This window comes from Protomyctophum bolini (genome assembly GCF_963924005.1).
Source record: "Protomyctophum bolini genome assembly, chromosome: 1".
Taxonomy (NCBI): domain Eukaryota; kingdom Metazoa; phylum Chordata; class Actinopteri; order Myctophiformes; family Myctophidae; genus Protomyctophum; species Protomyctophum bolini.
The window spans coordinates 9737948-9759956 of record NC_137862.1 but is presented as its reverse complement, the minus strand read 5'-3'; the positions used below and the strand labels follow the sequence as shown (position 1 = coordinate 9759956).

The 22009-nt window shown below is 42.8% G+C and overlaps 1 protein-coding gene across 2 annotated transcripts in view; it reads left to right on the top strand.

Moving 5' to 3' along the window:
- The first annotated feature begins 5953 nt into the window (after positions 1 to 5953).
- smad3a (SMAD family member 3a) overlaps positions 5954 to 22009 on the top strand; it is a 28131-nt gene continuing 12075 nt past the window's right edge. For both annotated transcript variants that reach the window (XM_080763739.1, XM_080763738.1), the window contains exon 1: positions 5954 to 6727. In XM_080763739.1, the coding sequence (XP_080619865.1) occupies positions 6525 to 6727 (203 nt within the window). In that variant the 5' untranslated portion in view covers positions 5954 to 6524. The remainder of the gene's footprint in view (positions 6728 to 22009) is intronic.

Below are 22009 nucleotides of genomic sequence, written 5' to 3'. Positions count from 1 at the left end.
ATAACAAACGGTGACAAAACAAACATTAAATTCTCTTTATTGTCAATTTTTTTTTATTTTTATACAAACATTGAACTAAAAACAAACCTTTATATAGGAGGGGCTAAGGCCCCTCAAAAATCACACCTGTGTGAAGTGAGGGGCGCTCTTATCATTATACATCATCTCATGAACAACTGAATTTATGTGATTGTTTAGCCGATTTGCTCATCTACAGTACATATGACGTACATTTTCCCTTCATTGTCAATGGCATTTAATGTTTGTGTTGCCATAAATTTACACATTTGACATAATTTCTCCTTTCATTGTCAATGGCAAATATGAGACGTGTGTGGACAAAAGCTGTATATAGGAGGGGCTCAAATGTAAATATATTTTTAAAATCTTTTCTTAAAAGAATCTGCCTAACGATGATGTCACTGGTGGACGGGTTTCTGAACTGCCTACAGCCCTCCTATATGAGATTAGACAGAGTATAAAACAATGGTGGTTATCATGAACATTAGTGAGGACCAAATATATAAACATAGGTTGAACATGGATTGGTGAAGTGGTCCTTTAAGCTCTATCTATATGATGATGTTAAAGTCCTTTATGGACAGAGCCGTCTTTACATTGTATTGTACAATCTTTCGGAAACAGACTCCATGTAGACAAGAGCTGTATAGGCTAACATAACTGAATGAAACGATATCTGTGACCTGCATGCGTCTAAACTAGAGTAGACTATAGTCATCTCAAAGAATGCTGAATCATCACACGATCATTCGCAGGATACTTCCTGTTAAGGGAACTTTATCTAGCCACTTTATCATGGCCATTGAGTAAGAATTAAGATAAGACATGCATGATTTTAACTGCTCAGTGAGGGAAGTGTCTATACTGTCTTATCTGTCAAGAAAGTTGTCACTGTTATTGTTATTTCACGCGAGTGGAAACGGCACAAATGCGTAATAACATTCCAGTCAGCATGACCATATAAGGGAAAGGAATTGACCTACAATTATGACTCAGGATGGGGTCGTTCATAACCTCCCTTAGGTTATATTTACACTGTGTCAGTAATGTGAGCTTGAAGTCACCCAGAGCACACATAATACAACCGGGTCACCTCAGCAGACCTGCACAGCAGTGAGTCATTCAGGCCAGAGTAATAACAAACATCAATTATTTTCAGCAGGTCACTACTATATCTACTACACATGTTGTTTGCTCATTGGTTCCATGGCACAGATTTCACGCATAGCTTGGCCAATCCACAGAGCCTTATTGCTCCCGATGCAGGTTGGTGCCTTGCATGGTTTCATCCTGTGTGTGTGTGTGTGTGTGTGTGTGTGTGTGTGTGTGTGTGTGTGTGTGTGTGTGTGTGTGTGTGTGTGTGTGTGTGTGTGTGTGTGTGTGTGTGTGTGTGTGTGTGTGTGTGTGTGTGTGTGTGTGTGTGTGTGTGTGTGTGTGTGTGTGTGTGTGTGTGTGTGTGTGGATGTAATGCACAATCTCTGCCTCTGTAATATCTGCCTTGGTTAAATTAAAGGCCCTATGCACCATTTACCAAAGAAAGAATAATACATTAGGGGGGGGGGGGGGGGGAAGGATGATGGCTGGATAGCAGGTACAGCAGGGTTGGTGATCTTTGTGTGCTTTAATATCTGTGCAATATACGGGGGAACAAAGTTCAACTGGGAGCTGGAAAGATTTTATTGTTGGGCCTTAGCTTTCCCCTAGGCCGGAGTGTAACAGTCAATGACCAGTGTGTGGAAATCCAACCTCCCCATCAACCAGGACGAGCACATCATCACCAACAAGCGTCTGTACGGGGCATTACCAAGTGTATCAGAGAAGATAGCAGTAAGGAGGATGAGACTAGCTGCGGCCACTGCCACCGACACCAAGAACTCCCGGCCAAAAAGCTTGTACTGTGGGAACCAACACACGGGCATCGATCGAGAGGATGTCCCACACCTATACTGTACCTACTGTATGTGGACGTACTAAAGATGCTGGTGCAGAAAGCACAAATGAGCTGGCCAGATGTATGGAGAACCGAGATGACTGGAGATGATGGAGGGCTCGTCTGAGGACGACGTATAGAGAGATCACATGTGCGTGTGTCCCATGCAGGTCCTCATCAATGTGTGCGCAGAAGAACTTCAAGTCACTGACCCTGTTGACTGCAATGCCTTCAATGAAGATATGGGTGTCCTCTCTCCTCAGCCTACTTTAGTCCACTATCAGCTAGTAAATCACATTATGTCATGTTGTCTTTTACAGTTCAACTACAAAATAATGGCCTTGTGCTAATGAGAGATTTTACTCTATATGAGTACCGGTACACTGAGCTTATAGCGGTCCATTGTTGAAGACATACTATAAAGGCATCCTTGTGTGAAAGTGTGTGGTATTTTAAGAGGAATATATAATGAATAGTAAGGCAAAATGCAAAAAGGAAGACGCACTTCATTCATTCATTGGTCAATAATTAATTTACTCTCCGTGTTGAACATTCAGCGTCAATGTTAACAAAACAAACACTTGGAACCGCTTCTCATTCTGAGAATACACTCACTGACTTGGGTCACCGGACATCGAACAAAGTCTCTCTCTCTCTCTCTCTCTGTCACACACACACACACACACACACACACACACACACACACACACACACACACACACCGAACCAAGTCCCTTGAGGTGCAGATCAGCACAATGTCATTATCATCCATCGGATTGTACATAGTCATTACCTATTCAGCCTAACTCACATGCCTTTTGTGCTCTGTAATTCTTCTCTTGAGAGACCCCCCTCCATACTAGTCCCGCCTTCCACCACAACCCCCCGCAACTACTACCGTCCATCTGTAAATCCCATCCCCCCCCCACCTCTTATATCCGTCTCACCCTACACCAAAACCAAACCAGCTGTCTTGGCCGGTCGTGTACCCGGAGGCATAAACAGGTGCCAGGGGGAGGGGTGGGGTAGGCTGGAGGGTCTCAGCAATGTGACATGGCAGCATGCTCTATCTTCTCCAACCTGCCAACACACCACTTTAGCTGAGACCTTGGTGTTGTTTACAGCTGTAACAGTCCTCATTGTTACCAAACAGCTGCAGCTATAGTTGGGTATCTTGTTAGAAAAAAATGATAACAAGAGTGACAAACGACACAGGATCAGACAGGGACTCATTCATTCCCTCAGCCATTACTCAGCTAAACACGAAGAACTAGAAGTAGTGCCCCTCGGTGCACAGGTCTTCACCAGGATTGAGATTTGGATCAAATATGAAGGACTAAAAAAGAGTGTTGCACATAATTATATGAGCCTATCCTGGTGGCGATCGAAAAGGCAGAATTGAAAAATGCAGGCCAAATGTTTTTCCTTGGGACTCGGGGAGTGTGCACACGTTTTGTGCATACAAAGTTTTATGCAGATCGGTGGATGTAAAGTCGTGACTTGGCCTGTGATAGCGCCACCATGAGGCTGATTTGAAAAATGTGGCATTCCCTCAGCCTATAGTGGGAATATGCGTGCACAGTTTCACTCACTCTCAGTCAGTGTAGAATCTGAGAAATCAATCAGACTCGTCTTGTTCACATGACTACAGAGATCATGTGTACCGATTTGCATGAGATTTGGATGAAATTTGTGCGACTAATATAAACAAATCGGCCTCATGGTGGCGCTATAACAGGCCGTTGGGGAATATTTGGGGCAGAGGTTCATCATTGGCATCCAGGGAATGTGTGCACAGTTTAGCATGCATGGGGCCAATGGTGCCAGAGATTAGCTGGTAACGGACGGACGGACGGACAGACAGACAGACACACACATGGACGGACGGACACACACACACACACGGACGTACGGAGTGCAAAACATACTCTCTCCCCATGCCTTCGGCCTAGTGGAGACAACAAATAGGATGGTATATTATGATTTCATGATTGTCATTCATCACTTATGTGATTTTATGTAGGCCTAATTGGATTTTATTACGTTATTACGATGCTATACAAATCACCTCCTCTATTTACATTAACATTTTCTATACTACCATAATGTAATTGTTTTGTCTTGTATGTATTTCATTTCGGTACTCTCATTTTGTATAGATGCTTGCTGTGGTTCATCCATTCGATTTGAAATCTGTTTGTAAAAGGTTTTACTACAAGTTTAGAGGAAGTGTGTAAGCAATCTAAGCATGCTTATAGATGATGGACAATCCCTGAAGAAGATAAAAGGAAACAGCTATAGGGCTTGTTGTGCTGGGTCAAAACCATGTGTATTTTAGCACAAAGCAAGAAAGAAAGAGAAAGAGGATGACTGTACCAGTACTGTACGCACATACCAAAATAGCAACCACAAGTCATTGTTACTATTCTAGGATGACTGTGAACTGCCCATGGACCCGCTGATATGGGTTTTTTTTTAACATAATGGGGTTACTACATGTTTACTTAAAAAAGTGTGATTTGTTTAGGTTATCGTTATTTGTGTATTGTTTGCTGCAAATAGATGCACATCGTTGATGGCTGGTTTAAAATACATTTGCACATAAATTATTGTAGCATGGTAAAGGTTACCTCCAGATACTGAATTGGCCTACATTCCTCATTAGGCCTATAGTATATTGTCAAATTTCAACATGTTGCTTTCATGCCATTGATTGCAATGAATTTGAAATGTCAACAAAGTGCACTTGCTTATATTGCTGTGGAGCAATCGGTGTTTTACAGCCTTTTCAAGTGCTTGCAAATAGGGCACTCGCGATTTGGAAACTGTCCTTGGATGCAGTTAAGTATTTCTTTTGAAGCCGAAGAACAAAGATAGACACACACACACACACACACACACACACACACACACACACACACACACACTCACACAAAGCTGTAGTGTGCTTAGTAATAGTAGTATCTAGGCCGGGGACTCAGTCATTATGGTACACAGTCCATGACACATCTAGATATAGGCCTTCCTCTCTCTCTCTCTCTCTCTCTCTCTCTCTCTCTCTCTCTCTCTCTCTCTCTCTCTCTCTCTGTGTGCCCCTTGACACTTATGTGCAGGCCTACATGTTGGTGTTTGTCTGAGGGTGTCCATGTGTGTGTGCTGTCTGTGCATGCATGCATCATGCATCATTCACTGTGTGCATATTTCCCTAATTGATGGAATGCTGTAATACAACATTGGCATCTTAAAACCAGAGCAAGATGGCTATATCATAGCCATAGACTATGTATTCTATAAATGTGCACCATACCTCTCTGCAGGCTGCAGCTATTTGATATATTTTTTTATTTCTCTCATACCTCTATCCTTCTTTCTAAGTAACTGAAATATGTGGGTAGCTGGTAAAACAATTCCATCCACCATCTGTCAAAAGTCGAGTTGAACGTGAAGTTGAGTTTCCCGTTAATTATGTTTTAATGGACGGACATTGTGCATTTGTTTGATTTAACTATGTAATGTGTTTTTTTGTTTTTTCTTGTTGTTATTTTTGTTATATATATATATTTTAATTTGTTCTGTATTTATGAACATTGCCTGATGTTTCTTCAAAGATTGTGTTTGTATTTTTTTGTGCTGCCATGGGGATGTGGGGGGGAAATATATGTAAATAATTGTTTTGAAATTACTTTGTTGTAATGAAAAATCAATAAACATAATGTTTAAAAAATATATATGTTTTAATGTGTTAATTCCTTGCTGTGTTATATATAGTCTATAACCAAACCAATGCAACGGTATGTGTGTGTAGCACATAGCAGGACAGGTAGTATAGGCTACGTCACTGTATTTGTCAGAAAGGCACTACTGCAGTGTTATAACCACAACAGCATGCAGTTTGTCAGTCAGCCTGGAAAAAGGCAGGGATTGTGCAATGAAGGCTACGCGGTACATTTGGCCAGCTGCTCTCTATCAGTGGTCTTTCACGGCTCTGAATGAGGAGTCTAAACAGAGGCTGCTGGGCTGCTGGCTGGTTGCTGCATTTGCATTTGAGGCAGACTCCTAGCAGACTTCAGACGAGGAACCTGGGACAGCGGATGACTCTGAATTTAACCAAACTTATTTGTTGGTCGAAGAATAATACAACGACAACCTCCACCACCGGCGTAATACACTGTCACCAGGACTAATGCAGTTTAAATCGCGTGTGTTGTTTGGTTATGACCTTTATATTGGGAGTAGCCTATTTAAAACTAATCCAAACGTAGATGTGTAGGACTAGACAGAACTAGGTTTCTTCGCGGAGTAGTACCAAATCTCCCGCTGGGTTGCACATTGCGTTAATCGCAGAGCTCCAGACACACACAGGCGGACTGAACTGAACACCAAGGACTGAAACCATTTCAATGTGATGCTTCGGCGTTGCCGTGGAGTTTACTAAACAATTGGTTGTTTTTTTAAACACCACATTTTCCATACACCTGGCACCGTCTCAACAAATATAAGATTTGTTTGCGGATTTTTATTTCGCCAACGTGCGGACCTCTCAGCACTGGAAGGACTTTGACTGAACTAAAATATGTCAATTTTGCCTTTCACTCCCCCCATTGTGAAAAGACTTCTGGGCTGGAAGAAGGGAGAGCAGAACGGGCAGGAGGAGAAATGGTGCGAGAAGGCGGTGAAGAGCCTGGTGAAGAAGTTGAAGAAAACGGGACAGTTGGACGAGCTGGAGAAAGCCATCACCACGCAAAACATCAACACCAAATGCATCACCATACCGAGGTAAAAGATCCACTGCACTGACTAGCCTACAGTGGCTGTGGCTGGATTATTCTACGCACACTCACCTATTATGTACACGGTGTCTGAAACCACAGCTACAGACAGTCCATGCCGAGTGTAACGCAGTGTTACATAATAAATGGAAATGTGCACAAAGCAGCACTTCTAGTTCACTGTTGGATCGAGATGATGATGATGATGGTCAGTGGTCACCCACTGAAAGAGCATTTACTTTCTAATCTCGCATGCGTGATAAGAAATTAAGAACGACACCTTGATTGTTTTCTTTGTGTACTTTGCCAAATCACTGGTAAATATAATAGGCACACCGTTTAAGATTATTACAACAATAGCTGCAAAACGTGTCCTTCTTTGAACCCATGATCTGTTCACTCATCTGTCCATATAATATGATATAGTGCACACACACACACACACACACACACACACACACACATGGAGCCCATGTTATATAACTTGGCCTTAATCTGGGACGCTTTCTAGCACGGTGGGTTTGTTTGTGTTTTGCGCGTATAGGCGAGCCTGTGGGAATTGGGTTTATATTCTACCACGCCATGTTGTGATTAAGCAGACAGTGCAATCGCAGTCGCAGCACACAACAACCCATAATCAAACATTGGCATTCATTCGGCAAAATTACTGCCCGCCGTCGGTGAAATCTTTCAATGCGCTCTATGAGGCTGAAAGGCTTGCTGGTTGCTGCACTGCCTTGTGGAGACAAGTGAAAGTCTCTCTAGGTAGGGGAACTGTTGGTAAACACACGCACACCATGCTGACTCCTTTTTGCTTTGAAGCTTTCGGAATGTGGTCATTCGGAATTGTAAGCTGACCTCCACCTTCCCGTGTTCAGACAATGTTGTGAATGTTACACTGTCAGTTACTGCTGTTTTTACTCTGACTGCAAAATGCAAATGCTGCAATACAGTCAGCACTCTACATTGCCATGCTTGGCAGGAGTTGGCACTGTCAGTGATTTGCTTCACACGTTTTATCAGCAGCAAGCAAAAAAGGCCTCGGACCCTCAGCCCTCAGAAGATATCTCCACTGTAGTATGCCAGCTGAAATCAAATCTGACACAGGGCACTCCCACATTCTTAACTGCCACAAGTGTTTTGCATATCATAGTGTGCATACGCCTGGGCCTGTATCCAAAGTTTAAAGCTTGCCTGGAAAGTTAAATGTTTGTTTCCAGTTTCATATTCCTACCCACTAATGCAGAGGGGAAGCGGTGGAGTGTGCTAAGATGACCTCAGATCAATGTTTCCCTGGAGAGCTGGCCTTGTGGTACCTGCATCCCTGTTCTGTTCATTCCCAACATGCCGGCCGGCTCACAGCAGCTGCCACAAGCCTGCACAGGCCTGTCCCATGGGGAGTTTCGTTCCCTTATCTTCCTGACACATGAACTGTGGCAGGCCCATCACCGGCCAGCTGATCAGATGGTCAGCTAGTGAGAAGCCACTGTGGACAGCTGTGCGCTGCGGAAAGCAAGGAGTAGTAGTGGAATATATAGGGTGATCATAATTACGGTAGCAGAGAAATCTAGGTGGTCCTAGTGTGCATATAGCTTTGTAATTATTGTAGTTCTAACAAGACACATTCTTCAAGACAATGTTGTTGGAAGACTCCTAGTATTTACTGCACTTTTACAGTAGGCATGCTGCTGAATACTGTTGTCTAGGGAGGCATGTTGTGAAGGACAATTATATCCGTTTTGAAGAAAGTGGAATGGAGTAGAATTCCAGTGAACAATGCAGATAAAGCCATATTCAATTTCTTGCCAAATATAGGCATCTAGCTTGGCCATTGTACACAACATTTGTGTGTACTTTACCTTTGTTTATGTTTATTTGGACAGGACAATGCATATTAATGGACGTAAATACACCGGATATAGCACAGTTGCTCATTTTCATCCGCAGTCCTCACAGGAAACACAAAACGGAAAAACAGAGGAATACATATACATGACATTACATATAGGGAACCTGAGTTACCTCTTTACTTTTCAGATAAAGGACCATAAAGGCCATAGTATGCTCAATCAGTTATGAAGTAACGTACTGTATGGAGCAATGCAGAGCGAAAGACGCCGTATTCTGTCTGTCTTTATCCTTTCATCTTGTTGTCCATATTCCCCATTCAGCAATTGGTTCAAATTCCATGGTTGGTTTGTCACAGTTGCGGCCATAGGATTCCATTAATTCAGTTGGGATTATTCAATGCTTGGCCTGCACAGTGACCACATTGAATTCTGACCACAGAGTTGTATTATAATTGTAATACAACTCTATGGCTGTGTTTCCAGATGATGGCTTGAGGGTCGACAGTGGCTCAGGAGGTAGAGCGGCTGTCTTGGAATCAGAAAGTTCCCAGGTTCAGTGTACACCCATTATTCCGACCTCTCAAAATTCCGACCTCTCATAATTCCGAAAAATGACTATGACCTCCCATATGTCCCATTCCCAGAGGTCGGAATAATGACATGGCACCCCCGCCCCCCGGTTCAATCCCTGGCTCCTCATGGCTATGTGTCGAAGTGTCCAGTTGAGCAAAACACTGAACTCCTACAGAGATTAAAATAGGGTGCATTTTGCATCCCAAAACGCAGTTTATAGTTATGGGACGCAATAAAACAACCACCTCTGCATCCACGGGATGCACTACAGTACTACTGTACTGTCTTCTTCTGTTTTCTACATGAATATAAACACATTATAACCATATAAAATGAAATGGGAGTTAAATGCTGCAATTTGTAAAAAATGGCAAAATATGACTCCTAACGTCGTTGAAGTGGGACTCATAAAAAAAAAAAAAAAGACTCATCTAAAAGACCATCCCTGCATCCCAGGACTCATTACATTGAAAACCTATTTACATCATGGCCAAAAGAGATTGGCCGGAATGACATTTGTGATATTAGTTGGGGCGCTAGCCCCTCCTATGTCCAGCTTTGAGGGTTTGTGTAGTACAAATATTGTCCTGACACAAACATTGAATGCCTTTGACAATGAATGGCCAGTTTTGAGTTTGTGTAAACACAAACATTGCGTAAACACAAACATTGAAGACAAAAGTGAGGACACAAATTGTGATTGGCCGGAATGAGATGATGTATGATGATAAGAGCGCCCCTCACTTCACACGGGTGTGATTTTTTGTTTTGTTTATAATGTGGCTTCACAATAGAATGGCACCAGCACAAGTGTAGCTCTATTGTTTGTTTCTCAGGGGTTGCAAATGGAGCGGCAAACTTTGATTATTACATTTTATGTCACATTTGGTGTATTTCTAGGGCAAGGCCATTGTGTTACTAGGCCGCTGGGGTTTTGCAAGGCTCCCATGTGTAATTTCAAGTCTTAGTCACCCCACAGCAAGCTGTTGTGGCTTTGTGGTATATGGCCTGGCCCTTTCTCACTTTCGGTGTCTCTTTTTTTCTTTTTTTCTTCACATAAACCTTAAAGCTCTCTGAGTTCCTCACTTCCGTCCAATGCAAACATTGGTGTGTCAAGTGCTTCAAGTCGTTAAAATGTGACACTATCCAGTGTTCAGGTGGTGGCTTCGAAGTGGCGCAAGCCTTCACTGGCCAAAGGTGGGAACTGGGAAGGTGACTCATGTATGACTGTTTCATCAGTCTGTTTATTTTTATTTTTATGATGGTCTGACTCAGTATTATTATTAGATTATAACTGTATTGATCCGGGATGGGGGGATTTGTTACAGTAGGAGTAGGCTACAATGAGGTTCATAGAACAACAGAACCGAGAATAGAAGAATAGAAGCATCTGTACTGTCAGTATGTACAAATGAACCACGTCAGCCGTTCTCAAACATTTTCATGTCAAGGACCCCCAAAGATATTTGTAATTGGCCACCGGCCCCCATCTGAAAATATGTTGTTCCAGGGAACCCCCAGAAGCAAAGATTTGAGTTAAAAACGTTCGCTGTGAAAGAATATATAATTATATATTCAAAGATTTGCGCCACATTTTCACGATGTTTCTAAAATAGCAGATCTACAAGCTCGTAGCGCGGCACTCTGTGCTTAAGAATAACATAATGCTTCCGGAATGTGTTCAGAAACAGCTCACTCCAGGCCGTGGTACTATATATCATCATCCTTCTAGGAAATTCTGCCTAGCGAGATAAAATCTACTCGCTAAAACTGTGTCAAAGACATTTTTGTCTAGACCAGTAAATATTGCTAGACTGTTCACTGTAATGATGACAATGACATTTCAAAGTCTCACATTTGTCACATGAACCTCAACAGCAGCCGTAGGCCTGGCTTTCTACCTGTGCTACCTGTTCTGCTGCTGTCATTAGGCATAAACTAGAGAGGTGCCCGTGTTGTGATGTCAGAAAATGCCAGATCCATATATGGAGATATAGGGGTGATCAGGTCCTGAGCCCGGGCAGAGGCTTTTGTGCTGGTTCTGGACAACCGGAAATGCATGCCACACCCAGTTATTATGTACAGTGTGTGTCCTTTTATGCCCATATATGGAGTTCTTTGTCAGAGGCCTTTTTGGGGCGGTTCTGGACAACCGTGGGTCCGACCGACTCGACACCGGGCACTGCAACACCTGCGGGGGTGTGGAACGCGCGTGTCAAATTTGAAGTCGGTGGGGAAAATGGTTCTCGAGTTATGTGTATTACACACGTACAGAGACATTTATAGATATAGGTTAAATCAGGGGAACAAGCAGAGATATTACTCGTACTGTGTGTGTGTGTGTGTGTGTGTGTGTGTGTGTGTGTGTGTGTGTGTGTGTGTGTGTGTGTGTATGCATGCGTGTGTGCGTTCATAGACCCAGGAGCAGTGGATTCCACACACCTAGCTGTTTCTTTTTTTACCCTCCCAGACTGCCCGGGGAGGTCTTGGTTCTGGGTGTTAGCTGGCAGTCAGAAGAACAGTCTTGTCTTGTCCACAAACATCCCCCTGGCATCCAGTCTACAGTCTGACCCCGCTGATTCAGACTGCTGCATGTTGGAACAGGAAAGGGCAGGAGAAAGAAACACATGGCAAGGGAATAAAACAAGAGAGTGACAAGGGAATGGAAGAGGCTTAAGAGAGAGAGAGAGGAATTGATAGACTTTGGTTTGTAGAGACATAGGTAGGCTATATTTTCTATACATGATTATACTAAAAATGTATACTTGTACTAGAACTACACAACGACAGATGGTGAGAAAGTGCAATGGAGTGGACTCAGGCTCCTTTTCCACCAGGGTTGAACCGGTTCCGGAACCAGTAAATAGTGTTTCCACTGAAAATGAATTGGTTCAGAACCCTGAAAGTTTGTTCGGAACTGGAACCAAGAAATGGAAAGCACCAAGGTTCCAAGAATCTAGAATGGAACCAGTTCTAGAATCAAAGTTATTTGGGTGTAAAAGGGGCCTCAGAGGACCCAAAAGGCAGAAAGGTGTGTTATTAAATTATTGAAGATGTGCACCATGTTTTGACACGTTAAATACTGCTGACAACACTAATGATGAGCTTCACAGAAAAACACACAACTTCACTCTACGATGGGTTTCAGAGGACACTGGTGGATGGAGGGCCTAGCATGATGGCCAATAAATGTGAGGAGCGTATGGAAGAAATGTCAGGCTTTATAAGGAAGAACAGCAAGATAAGGGGGGGGGGGGGGGGGCTCGTTTTTAGGGCTAGAAGCTTCGACTTTAAAAAAAAAACGATCGAAGGTCAGCCCTAATTCGTACACTATCAAGTATCGAGTGTTAATATAGAAGAGGTGGTTATCAGGCAGCAGGCTGCGGTTACTGCGGTGTGGAACAGAGAAACCTCTTTGGCTGATAACCGAGATAAGTGTGTTTTCCAGACTCTCTACACAGGCCCACGGGAAGACAGTGGGACAACGTCAATAGAGCCACCCACCTGTGTCTGGTATTGTCAAAGATGGTACTAGTCAACATGAAACACACACACACACACACACACACACACACACACACACACACACACACACACACCGTATGCAGGAAGTATAACATGCACCTGCTCTGCTTCCTCCTCCACCTGTAGGAACACACTCTCACACACATGCTCTCTCTCTCTCTGTCAATACATCCTGTCTTATTTAGTATAATGAATAGAAGCAGCTGTGCATCCTGTGTTGATCATGTGTCTATATAGACTTGTGTATTATCATTTCATGTCCTGTGTTACAACAAACAGAGCTATCTGTATCACCAACACGTACAGTAGGCCTACACATTGCAGACAGACTTTCGCGTAGGTGTTGCACATATAGGTTTCACGTCGAGGTGGCCATCGTTGAGTCATCTGAGACAGCATTGTTCTTCGATCAGCCTCACGATAACAGCAAGGTCACGGAGAGTATGTGTGCTGTCTGTATGTCTGTCTGTGGGTGGCAGCTGTAATTACAGTAGTAAACTAGAACTGCACTCTTGTCGAGTGCCTACTTGCTTGTTGCACCCATAGGCGCAAGCATATCTTCATCACGTCATATGCTGGTACGGGACATGCTGTACGCATCGTAGCACCTGACGAAAAACATGACTTTGTACCCTGTGTAGTTGCAGTAGGATGCCGGATGCCGGATAAAAACCCTGATTGAAATTGATTGTATCTAAACCAGGTTTATTTAATTACATAACTTCACCACATGAATGCTAGTGTACCTATTCTGTGGTGGTGGTGGTGGTGGTGAACATTTGGTGAAAATAGCAGATCTATAAACTCACAATGCGTTGCAACTGAGTTTGTTGGGGATGCCACTAGTCAACTAAGTACAGTCAGGGTATGTACTATGTAGGGACAAGTGGTCAATAGCATTCTTAATTGTCAGGATTTGGCATGGATTACTGACATTGTGCTGTGATCCACAAGTCAAACAATAACAAAAGTACTATCCAGGTACACACTCACTTCACTTCATGTTGTGTGTTAATTAGTTCACCACAAAAACTCTTTGCACTGTATCGTATCCGATTTGTTGACTATAAAACTGTTGTAATATCACACTATTGGTGCACCCAGAGCGTAAACATAGAGGAAGTAATCTCAATATTGCATTTTATTACATCCAACATCCTTCTTTATCTGGGGTTTACTGTATATGTCTCAGTCTGTGTGTGTGTGTGGTTAGTCAGGCCAGTGGAATGCTCTTGCAGTGCCTTGGGGAGGGCGTGGGCTGCTGTTTGGTTTGCGGCTGCTCCAGGGGTGGAGGGGGTTAGACTGCCAGAGACAGCTCTGCCTCAACTTGGTCCTGGCTGTCTCACTATCTGCAGGGGAGCGCGCACGCACACACACACACACACACACACACACACACACACACACACACACACACACACACCAGACAACAAGCCTGCCTTTGTGCTCCAACCGGCCACTAGCACCTCTGCTACAAGCGCTTTGCTACAGATGGATGTGTGAGAGTAATATGGAAAACAGCTTGACTGGAACTACAAGGTTTCTTTAAGCAGAGGAGAGGATGAGAGATTAGTATTAATCTGTCAGTGTAATGGGAGGGGTCTTAATTCGCGGAGCGAAAAGATCAAAGCTGGTGGGATGAAATCATTGTACAAAGTTGTGGAAGTGGAAGCCGGATCAGAGATTACCGATGACCCAGTGGTCCAGACTCAGAGTTGCTGTATAGTTGCACAACGCCAATTAACTAGGGCATGATGAGCAGCTTGATAATAGAGAAAGTGACTGTGATGATGTTCTGTGGAATGGCATGTAATTTTCATTATGCTGGTGATTTTAATCGTATAAGCATTTGCATTTCAAATGTAATTTCAGAACATTCTCATCTTTATGGTTATTTTTGCAGACAGCTGCTGGGGACGACCCAAATGCATGGTTAGCGTATACTATATACCACATTATACTGTGTGTCCCTGGTTTGACTCCCGGCTATTTGCTGTGTGTCACAGTGGCCTGCTTACTTTACGCCATTGCTGACTCTGTCTGTCACTGTCAAAATAAACCAGGGACCATACAGTCTGGTTGCTAGTTTACCCATGTCCTCTTATAGCGCACAATGTTTTTCTTCATCAAAATTATAGTGGGCCTGAATATGTCATACATCATGCTCATACTTGAAATGTAATTATTTTTGGTTTAAAAAAAAAAAAAAAGGATATAAATATATAATATATAAAGAGGTGCAAATCAAATTTGGTGATCAGAATGCCTTAGCTAATATATACGTAGGTAATGAAATGAATCTGTGTTATGGGAAAAGTCATGGTGTATTTGTTTTTGTATTATTTTAGGTTTTTAACCATCAATCTGATAGAAAGAAGTCAGATAGATAACTGACTTACTGGAAGAAAAACCCCTCACACAGGACCCTGGAAAGAAACGTACTTAATGCTGTTATTAATATGTTTGACTCAAAATGCAGCTGGTTGTGACCCCCAGCCTTTACCCACCTTTTCAATCCAGACTACGGTCGTCTGGCTTCTCTGGCTGTCTGGCTGCTGGTCTCTTATTTCGCCTCAGAGACCCCCTCTCTGGGTCCAAGGCAGCACACACTCCAGTCCTATGATATCACCTAGTTTTCTACTCCCACCCCCCTACTTCCATCCACATCTTTTTTTGTAAGGAAGGAAAGAGAGATGTCTAATGGCTTTTCCAGAGAAGTGAGAAATGCTGTGTGATATATTTCTAGATATATACAATAAGCTGCCGTGCTGCTGTAGTGCAATTAAATGCCAGTGCAGACAGTGCAAGTGAAAATGTAAACTTTATAGCGATGCTTGGTTGTACCAACTTGGCTCGAGTACGGAGTTGGACACTATTAATTAACTATTAAGATGTTTTATTTTTTATGGCAATTACTGCTGTAGTCACTATTCAGACAGCAGCATTGGAGAGAGAGCGAGAGGGTGGTAAGGAGGATTCACAGGTTCTCGGCAGGGAATCAAGCTGGACACAGATACTGGTTGAGCAACCAGTGTGCTGATAGTTGTCATATAGATGATGTTTCATAATAAAACGTTGTTGTCCAGACCCCAGTGTTGAGGAATGATCATCAGCCATTATGGGATAGATACTGTACCTCTCACAGTGACTCACAGCCCAGATTTGGAGAGGAGCCCAGACTCAAACGGTGCTGTGCAGGGTTGAAATGTGTTGTCCAAATAAATACATTCTTTATTCTTTGTTACTAACTAAAGTCTTAAATCAGACTTTGTTATAGTAAATGATAATTTCATGAAAAAGGTGATTAACGATATTAAAAGACACGGAAAAAAGACGTGCATGATACACTCTTACTCCGCTAGCATTTATTGAACAACTAGGATCTAATTCACGCCAGCATTTCTTTAAATTTGAGCTCTTATTTTGAAAAGCCACAGTTGAAGTCTACCGGAAGTAGCTTATCCTAGGACGCTCGACGGAGCCGAGACAAATATATATACACATATATTATATATACATACATACACAACACACATGGGCACATGTACCTTCATAATGTGTTCCCTGCTGGTCCTGTGCTGCTGTTCATTATTATCACATTTTTTTGCTTAGTAACATGGTCTTATTGTGCAATGGGTATATTTTTCCCCATATGAACTCTGCTATTTAAGGTTGAAACATTGGGTGGGAGCTATCTCTGGGAGAGCTTTTGTTCCGTTTTGTTTTGTTTTGTCCTATCTGTGTGTTTGGTTGTACTGTTGTATTGTTTTGTGAACTGTATTGTACAATGTATGTGTTGAGGACCCCCTCTAAAATGAGATGAGACATCTCAAGGGGCTTATCCTTTCAACAAAGGTATCTACATCAGAAGGCAAATTGCAGTACAGCTGGGGCTGTATCCAATCCAATGAATCACTTCCTTTATAAATCACAGTAGATAGATCCCTGGGCAAGTCATCTATCAGCGGCTGCCATATATTCATAAAGTTATTTTCTCTCTCTTTTAATTTGGCACTGAGCCTTTCCATTGGAAGTACTCTGTAGATTTCTCTATACCACTGAGTCACTGATGGAGGTTTTTCGTGAATCCAATTAAAGTTAAACAAAATGCATTTTCTAGCTATACACAGAGAAGCTTTAATATTAAGTAGCTTATGAAGTACCACGGCACAGCCAACGACAGGTCCGAGGCGGGGCATCTCTGGAGCAGCACATCATTAGCCTCCCTACACTTCCCTCACTCTATTCCACCAGAATAATTAAGAAGGCAAACTAAATCATTGCAGACAACTGCACATCACCTCTTCAATCTCCTCCCATCAGGCAGGAGATATAGAAGTATCAAGAGCTCAACATCTCGCTTCAGAGATAGCACTTACCTCGTAGCCATTAGACATCTGAACTTGTAGCAATATGCATATAATGATATAGCACTTTAAAATACTGAACGTAGTTTCTATGCTGCTGGTTTTTGTATTGTGTCTGTCCTTCTTGTTTGTGTATCTATGGTTGTCTGTATATGTTGAGTATGAACCAAGACAAATTCCTATCAACTTGTTGACATGGCAAATAAATTATTGAATCTTGAATCTAGAAGGAATGAGGCACTGGAGCAATGCCTGTTTTTCAGTAGTTGCACAACGGGGGTTTTTTGTAAGGTCTAGGAGGACTTTAGTAAGGACTAACTTTTCAATGAGCATCTTCAGAAACAAAACATTAGTCTCTATAGTCTTAATAGACCTGTAGTAATATGTGGAGCATCAGTCAGCCTTCTTCAGTTTATTGGTGAAATGAATTGACCTCAGAGTTAAAATAAATGTTTAAAAACAAAAACCCTCACACACAAATGAAGGCACCTGTCTCAGTTGTACCAGAAATATTCAAAATGGTATTTCGGCATTAAAATGCCATTATCATGATGTTTATTGTTTACTGTGTTTTAGAGGGAGTTTAGGCCAAACGCAGTAGTGTGGCTTATATCTGTAACTTTGAAACTCATACCAGTATTATTGTTACTTGTCTAAATACATTACTGAAGGAAAATGACAGAAACATGTAACAATCACCTGCTTATTAAATGTATGGTGTTTAGTAAATCACAATGACATACATTGAAAGCTCTAGCGTTTGCATCCTGATTCTGAATGACTCCCCGGTAAATCCATCTTCAGAAATAAAGAATGACACTGAATAGAATAAGAGTATGTTGGTGAGATATCCATCTATCTAATCAGTATCCGTGCGTCTTATGATCCCATTCACTAGGTGTGTAGGCATCAAACAAGGTCTCGCTAACCTAACGTCAGATATTTCACAATTCTTGTTGTGTTTACTTAGTATAGGGTAAAAACATGAGTAGCCCGGGGCCGCGAACTCCGTGTCGTTGCAATTTTTACCCCGAAGAACGAAGAATCTATGTCCAAAACGTTGGTTTTAGTGTTCTGCTGTCTTGCATCGACAGCTAAGAGTGTGTAGCAACTCTTTCATGTTGTTCTGTTGGCCGGCACCTCTAAAAGGAATGGTGTGAGTGAGTGTGAGTTGCACCTCTATGAACTCTACTTAGTATCGTGTACAAGGATTAAATAACAAGTACAGAATCAACAGAACAGCAGTTGATTCCTCTGTTGCTGGCAAGGGTCCATCTACTTCAACTTCAACACACTCAGCAACAGCAACAACACAAGAAGTTGGTGTCACCCTCACTGGCCTCACATGTTCCGTTCAGTCCTCCAAAGTTTTGACATGAATACTTTGCAATCCAGTCCTTAAATTACAACACAGTTCGACACCTTGATCAGTTCATTAGTAAAGTTGAAATATAGTGGCATACCAAACTGCACGTGTAGCGATGTTTATTCATTTGTACGAAAAGGGAAGAACTTCTCATGATGGGAGGCATATTGTAGGTGGAGCTTTTGGAATGGCGGTGCGCAAAGTTTGCTGGTATTTGAAGCAGTCGAACACATTCCAGATGACTGAATGTTAATGACTGCATTATGTTGTTTCCCGGTCATAGCGCAGCAATTTAAAACATTAATGCACTTCCCACCTATACACATAGTGTTACTGTAACTTTGAGTAACTGCAGTTTCTTCCAGTGGTGAAATTTGACATGACATTAATATTGCGGACTTCCATGTAGTCTGGCTCCACATGAAGCATGATCTCTTTTCACTGCTTCATGATGGCCCTGCCAAAAGGTCAATAGACGTCATTACCAGCTTTGAGTGTTTTAGAAAGACAGCATCCTGCCACCAAAAAAACAAAAGTTGTGCACTGCAGCCACAAATGGCAGCACGCAGCAGATAGACAGACTGGCCAGTGGCCACCGAGTTTTATGAGAGGCACACATGGACCCATTCCAGCCCCCGGTCTCACTCTGTTTTGGAGGAGGCTCAGGCCCTATAGGGAGACAGACGGAGAGGGGGTGCCTTTTAGGATTGGGGCTGGGGGGGTGCAGCCACAGACACTCTGAGCTGCTCTGAACTATTGAGACAGTCTGTCATCCCCTTTGTCCTGCAGCTCTGTGTCCCTTCCTTTATCTCTCGCCCTGCTTTGTCTATCCCCCACCCGCCTCTTTACATCTTATTTGTACATTTGTGCTCACACACACACAATGTTCTACTTAAAACTGCAATAGACTAGACGTTCTGACGTTTGGAACTTGTTTACCCTGTTTGCCTTTAAAGGTATTACTGTATATCATGATATATACATTAAGTTTGTTGTGTTCGTTTTTTTCAGTGGGCTGACATTCTAAATCGCACCTGCACACACACACACACACACACACACACACACACACACACACACACACACACACACACACACACACACACACACACACACACACACACACACACACACACACACACACACACACACACAGACAGACACACACACACACCATGCAGAGCATGTGTGTGTTTGTAGCTGTGTGTGTGCAACAGTGCATGCCTCCAAGTGTTTGTTTAGCCCCCTGAGATTGCTGAAGCCCAGTCTGGGCTTGTCAGAGTCTGTTTTATGAGTCAACCTAACACACACATAGGCATATTTGCAGATATTGGAGTCTGTCTCTGTTCCACACTCACACTCACATAATCATCAGTTCTCAACCATCCTGAGTAATGTTAGAACCTGTTCCCTATCCCAACACTCCGTTAAAACAGGATTCCCAGGGAATGCTGGTTGATATAAACACCTCAAGCATTGCATGTCATGTACTATTGAATCTTTTTTTCTGTCTCTCACTCTCCATCTTTCTCTCTCTCTCTGTCTGTCTCTCTCTCTCTGTCTCTCACACACACACACACACACACACACACACACACACACACACGCGCGCACACAGACTTGAGTTTGGATATGTTCGGTGGGGTGTTGATTAAGGTCAGGTCAGCTTCTGCTTTGGAGCATGGAACACAATAGACAGACAACTCACTTAATTTCCCCCGTAGCAAAAATCAATACCAATTTGGCCCATCCATTTTGGACATCAGGTCCACTCTGACCATGGTATGATGAGGGAACTGGAAGGGCCTCAGCTCCTCTCCCACACTGGAAAGAAATGGGCCAGAATAGAGCTGGTCCGTGGTTAGGTAACTAAGGAAGGCATTCGGCTAAGAGAGTTTTATCCAGACTCAGGCACTGGGGGAAGAAAAATCAATAGTTACACTACTGTTACCCTGTAACACAACGGATGGAGTCATTTTGGATTCTTTGGATCATAATTCTGTAACAATTCTCCCTTTAATTATTGCCAAATGACCCATCTATTGGTGGTAGGGTCTTATCTTACTGTAATACAGTTCATACTGTAGTAGGGTGTATCTTCCTGTTTGGCCTATTTTGACAGAAGATTACAACTTATCAACTGAAAAGGGGTCAATGGGTGTTGAAAATACATTATTGTTTTGTTGAATGAGCATACATTATGCTTACTTTGTTTCTACCTCTAGAACTCCTTCCGCTGCTGCTCTGTAGAGGAGATTAAATAGTTGGCTTGGATTCTTGGAGGTCATGGTCTGGAACAGGCCTGAACAACCGATTTGGCCATCTCTGCCCTCCCAGCTTGTCAGTCAACAAAACGCATGCATGCACTTGCACGCACGCGCGCGCACACACACACACACACACACACACACACACACACACATACACACACGCCAGCTCTGTAGGGTATTTGGGGTCAGTGTTATTCCCCCCCCCCCCCCTTTTGCTTCCCCATGCTGCACATAGTTGAAGCATTCTAAATGCTCCTGAAGCATATTTGAGTTTGTCAGCTTGGGTAGGGCAGCAGGGCTACTGGCTCTCCTAAACAATATTAAATGGGACGACACACTAGCCAAGTTTAGCCACTACAGACTAGGGCTTAGTGGGCAGCGGTGGCCGAACGGTCTTGATACCGGAAGGTTGCTAGTTCGTATCCCCCGGACCGGCACGTTAAAATGACCACTGCTGAAGTGCCCTTGAGCAAGGCATTGAACCCCTACCATGGAATGTTCTATGAGCAGGGCCTGGCTGTAAACAAGTTCTTGAGCTTAGTCCAGTTACCCTGGATAAACATAGTAACTTTGCTTTGCTTTGGCTGGATTGAATGGGAATGGATATGAATGTTTTTTTTCTTGCCATGGTGGCGTTTCCCAGAACTTCCACTCCTCAACACTGTCATGTCATAAACCTCTGTAATAAAATGGATCGTTCTGACTTGAAGAGACTAGCCATAGTGTCTGGACATGTTCTCTTTGATGTTATTGTTTTGTGTGTTGCTGTTGTGATGCGTTGCTTCTCAAACAAATGGTGAAAAAAGGTGAACATGTGAATATTTAATGCATGTATGTTTGTTCATTTGCTGGCTCTGCTAGGAATGGACATAACTATGCATCAATTTGTGGTGGAGAATTGATTCATTGTTGATCTGTTGCAGGGATATGTCTTTAAGTGAATGAACCACTTTGGCTGAGTACAAAATGTTCTTTAGCAACTTTCACTCTCAAACATTGAAAAAGAGAAACGGGTGCAATTTAGGGAAATTGCAAGTGTTGTTGCCTACTTGCCTCGGGTCCCGACACGAGGAATCCACTGGCAGCGTTGTGAGCAACATACGATTCAAATTTGGTGCTGAACGGATCCTCATGATATATGGCGTTTTTGTTTTTAAGAAATAGGCCCCTCAGGCTCCAATTACATTGTCACCTCACCCCTGAGATCATGTGTACGTAGTTTGGAGGGGATTGATCACCCCAAAATTGCCTTTGCTGCTGCGTTGATTCCACCAACCTTAACATGTGATTCAAATTTGGGGTTAATTGGATGTTTTGTTCATTATTTACAAAATTCTG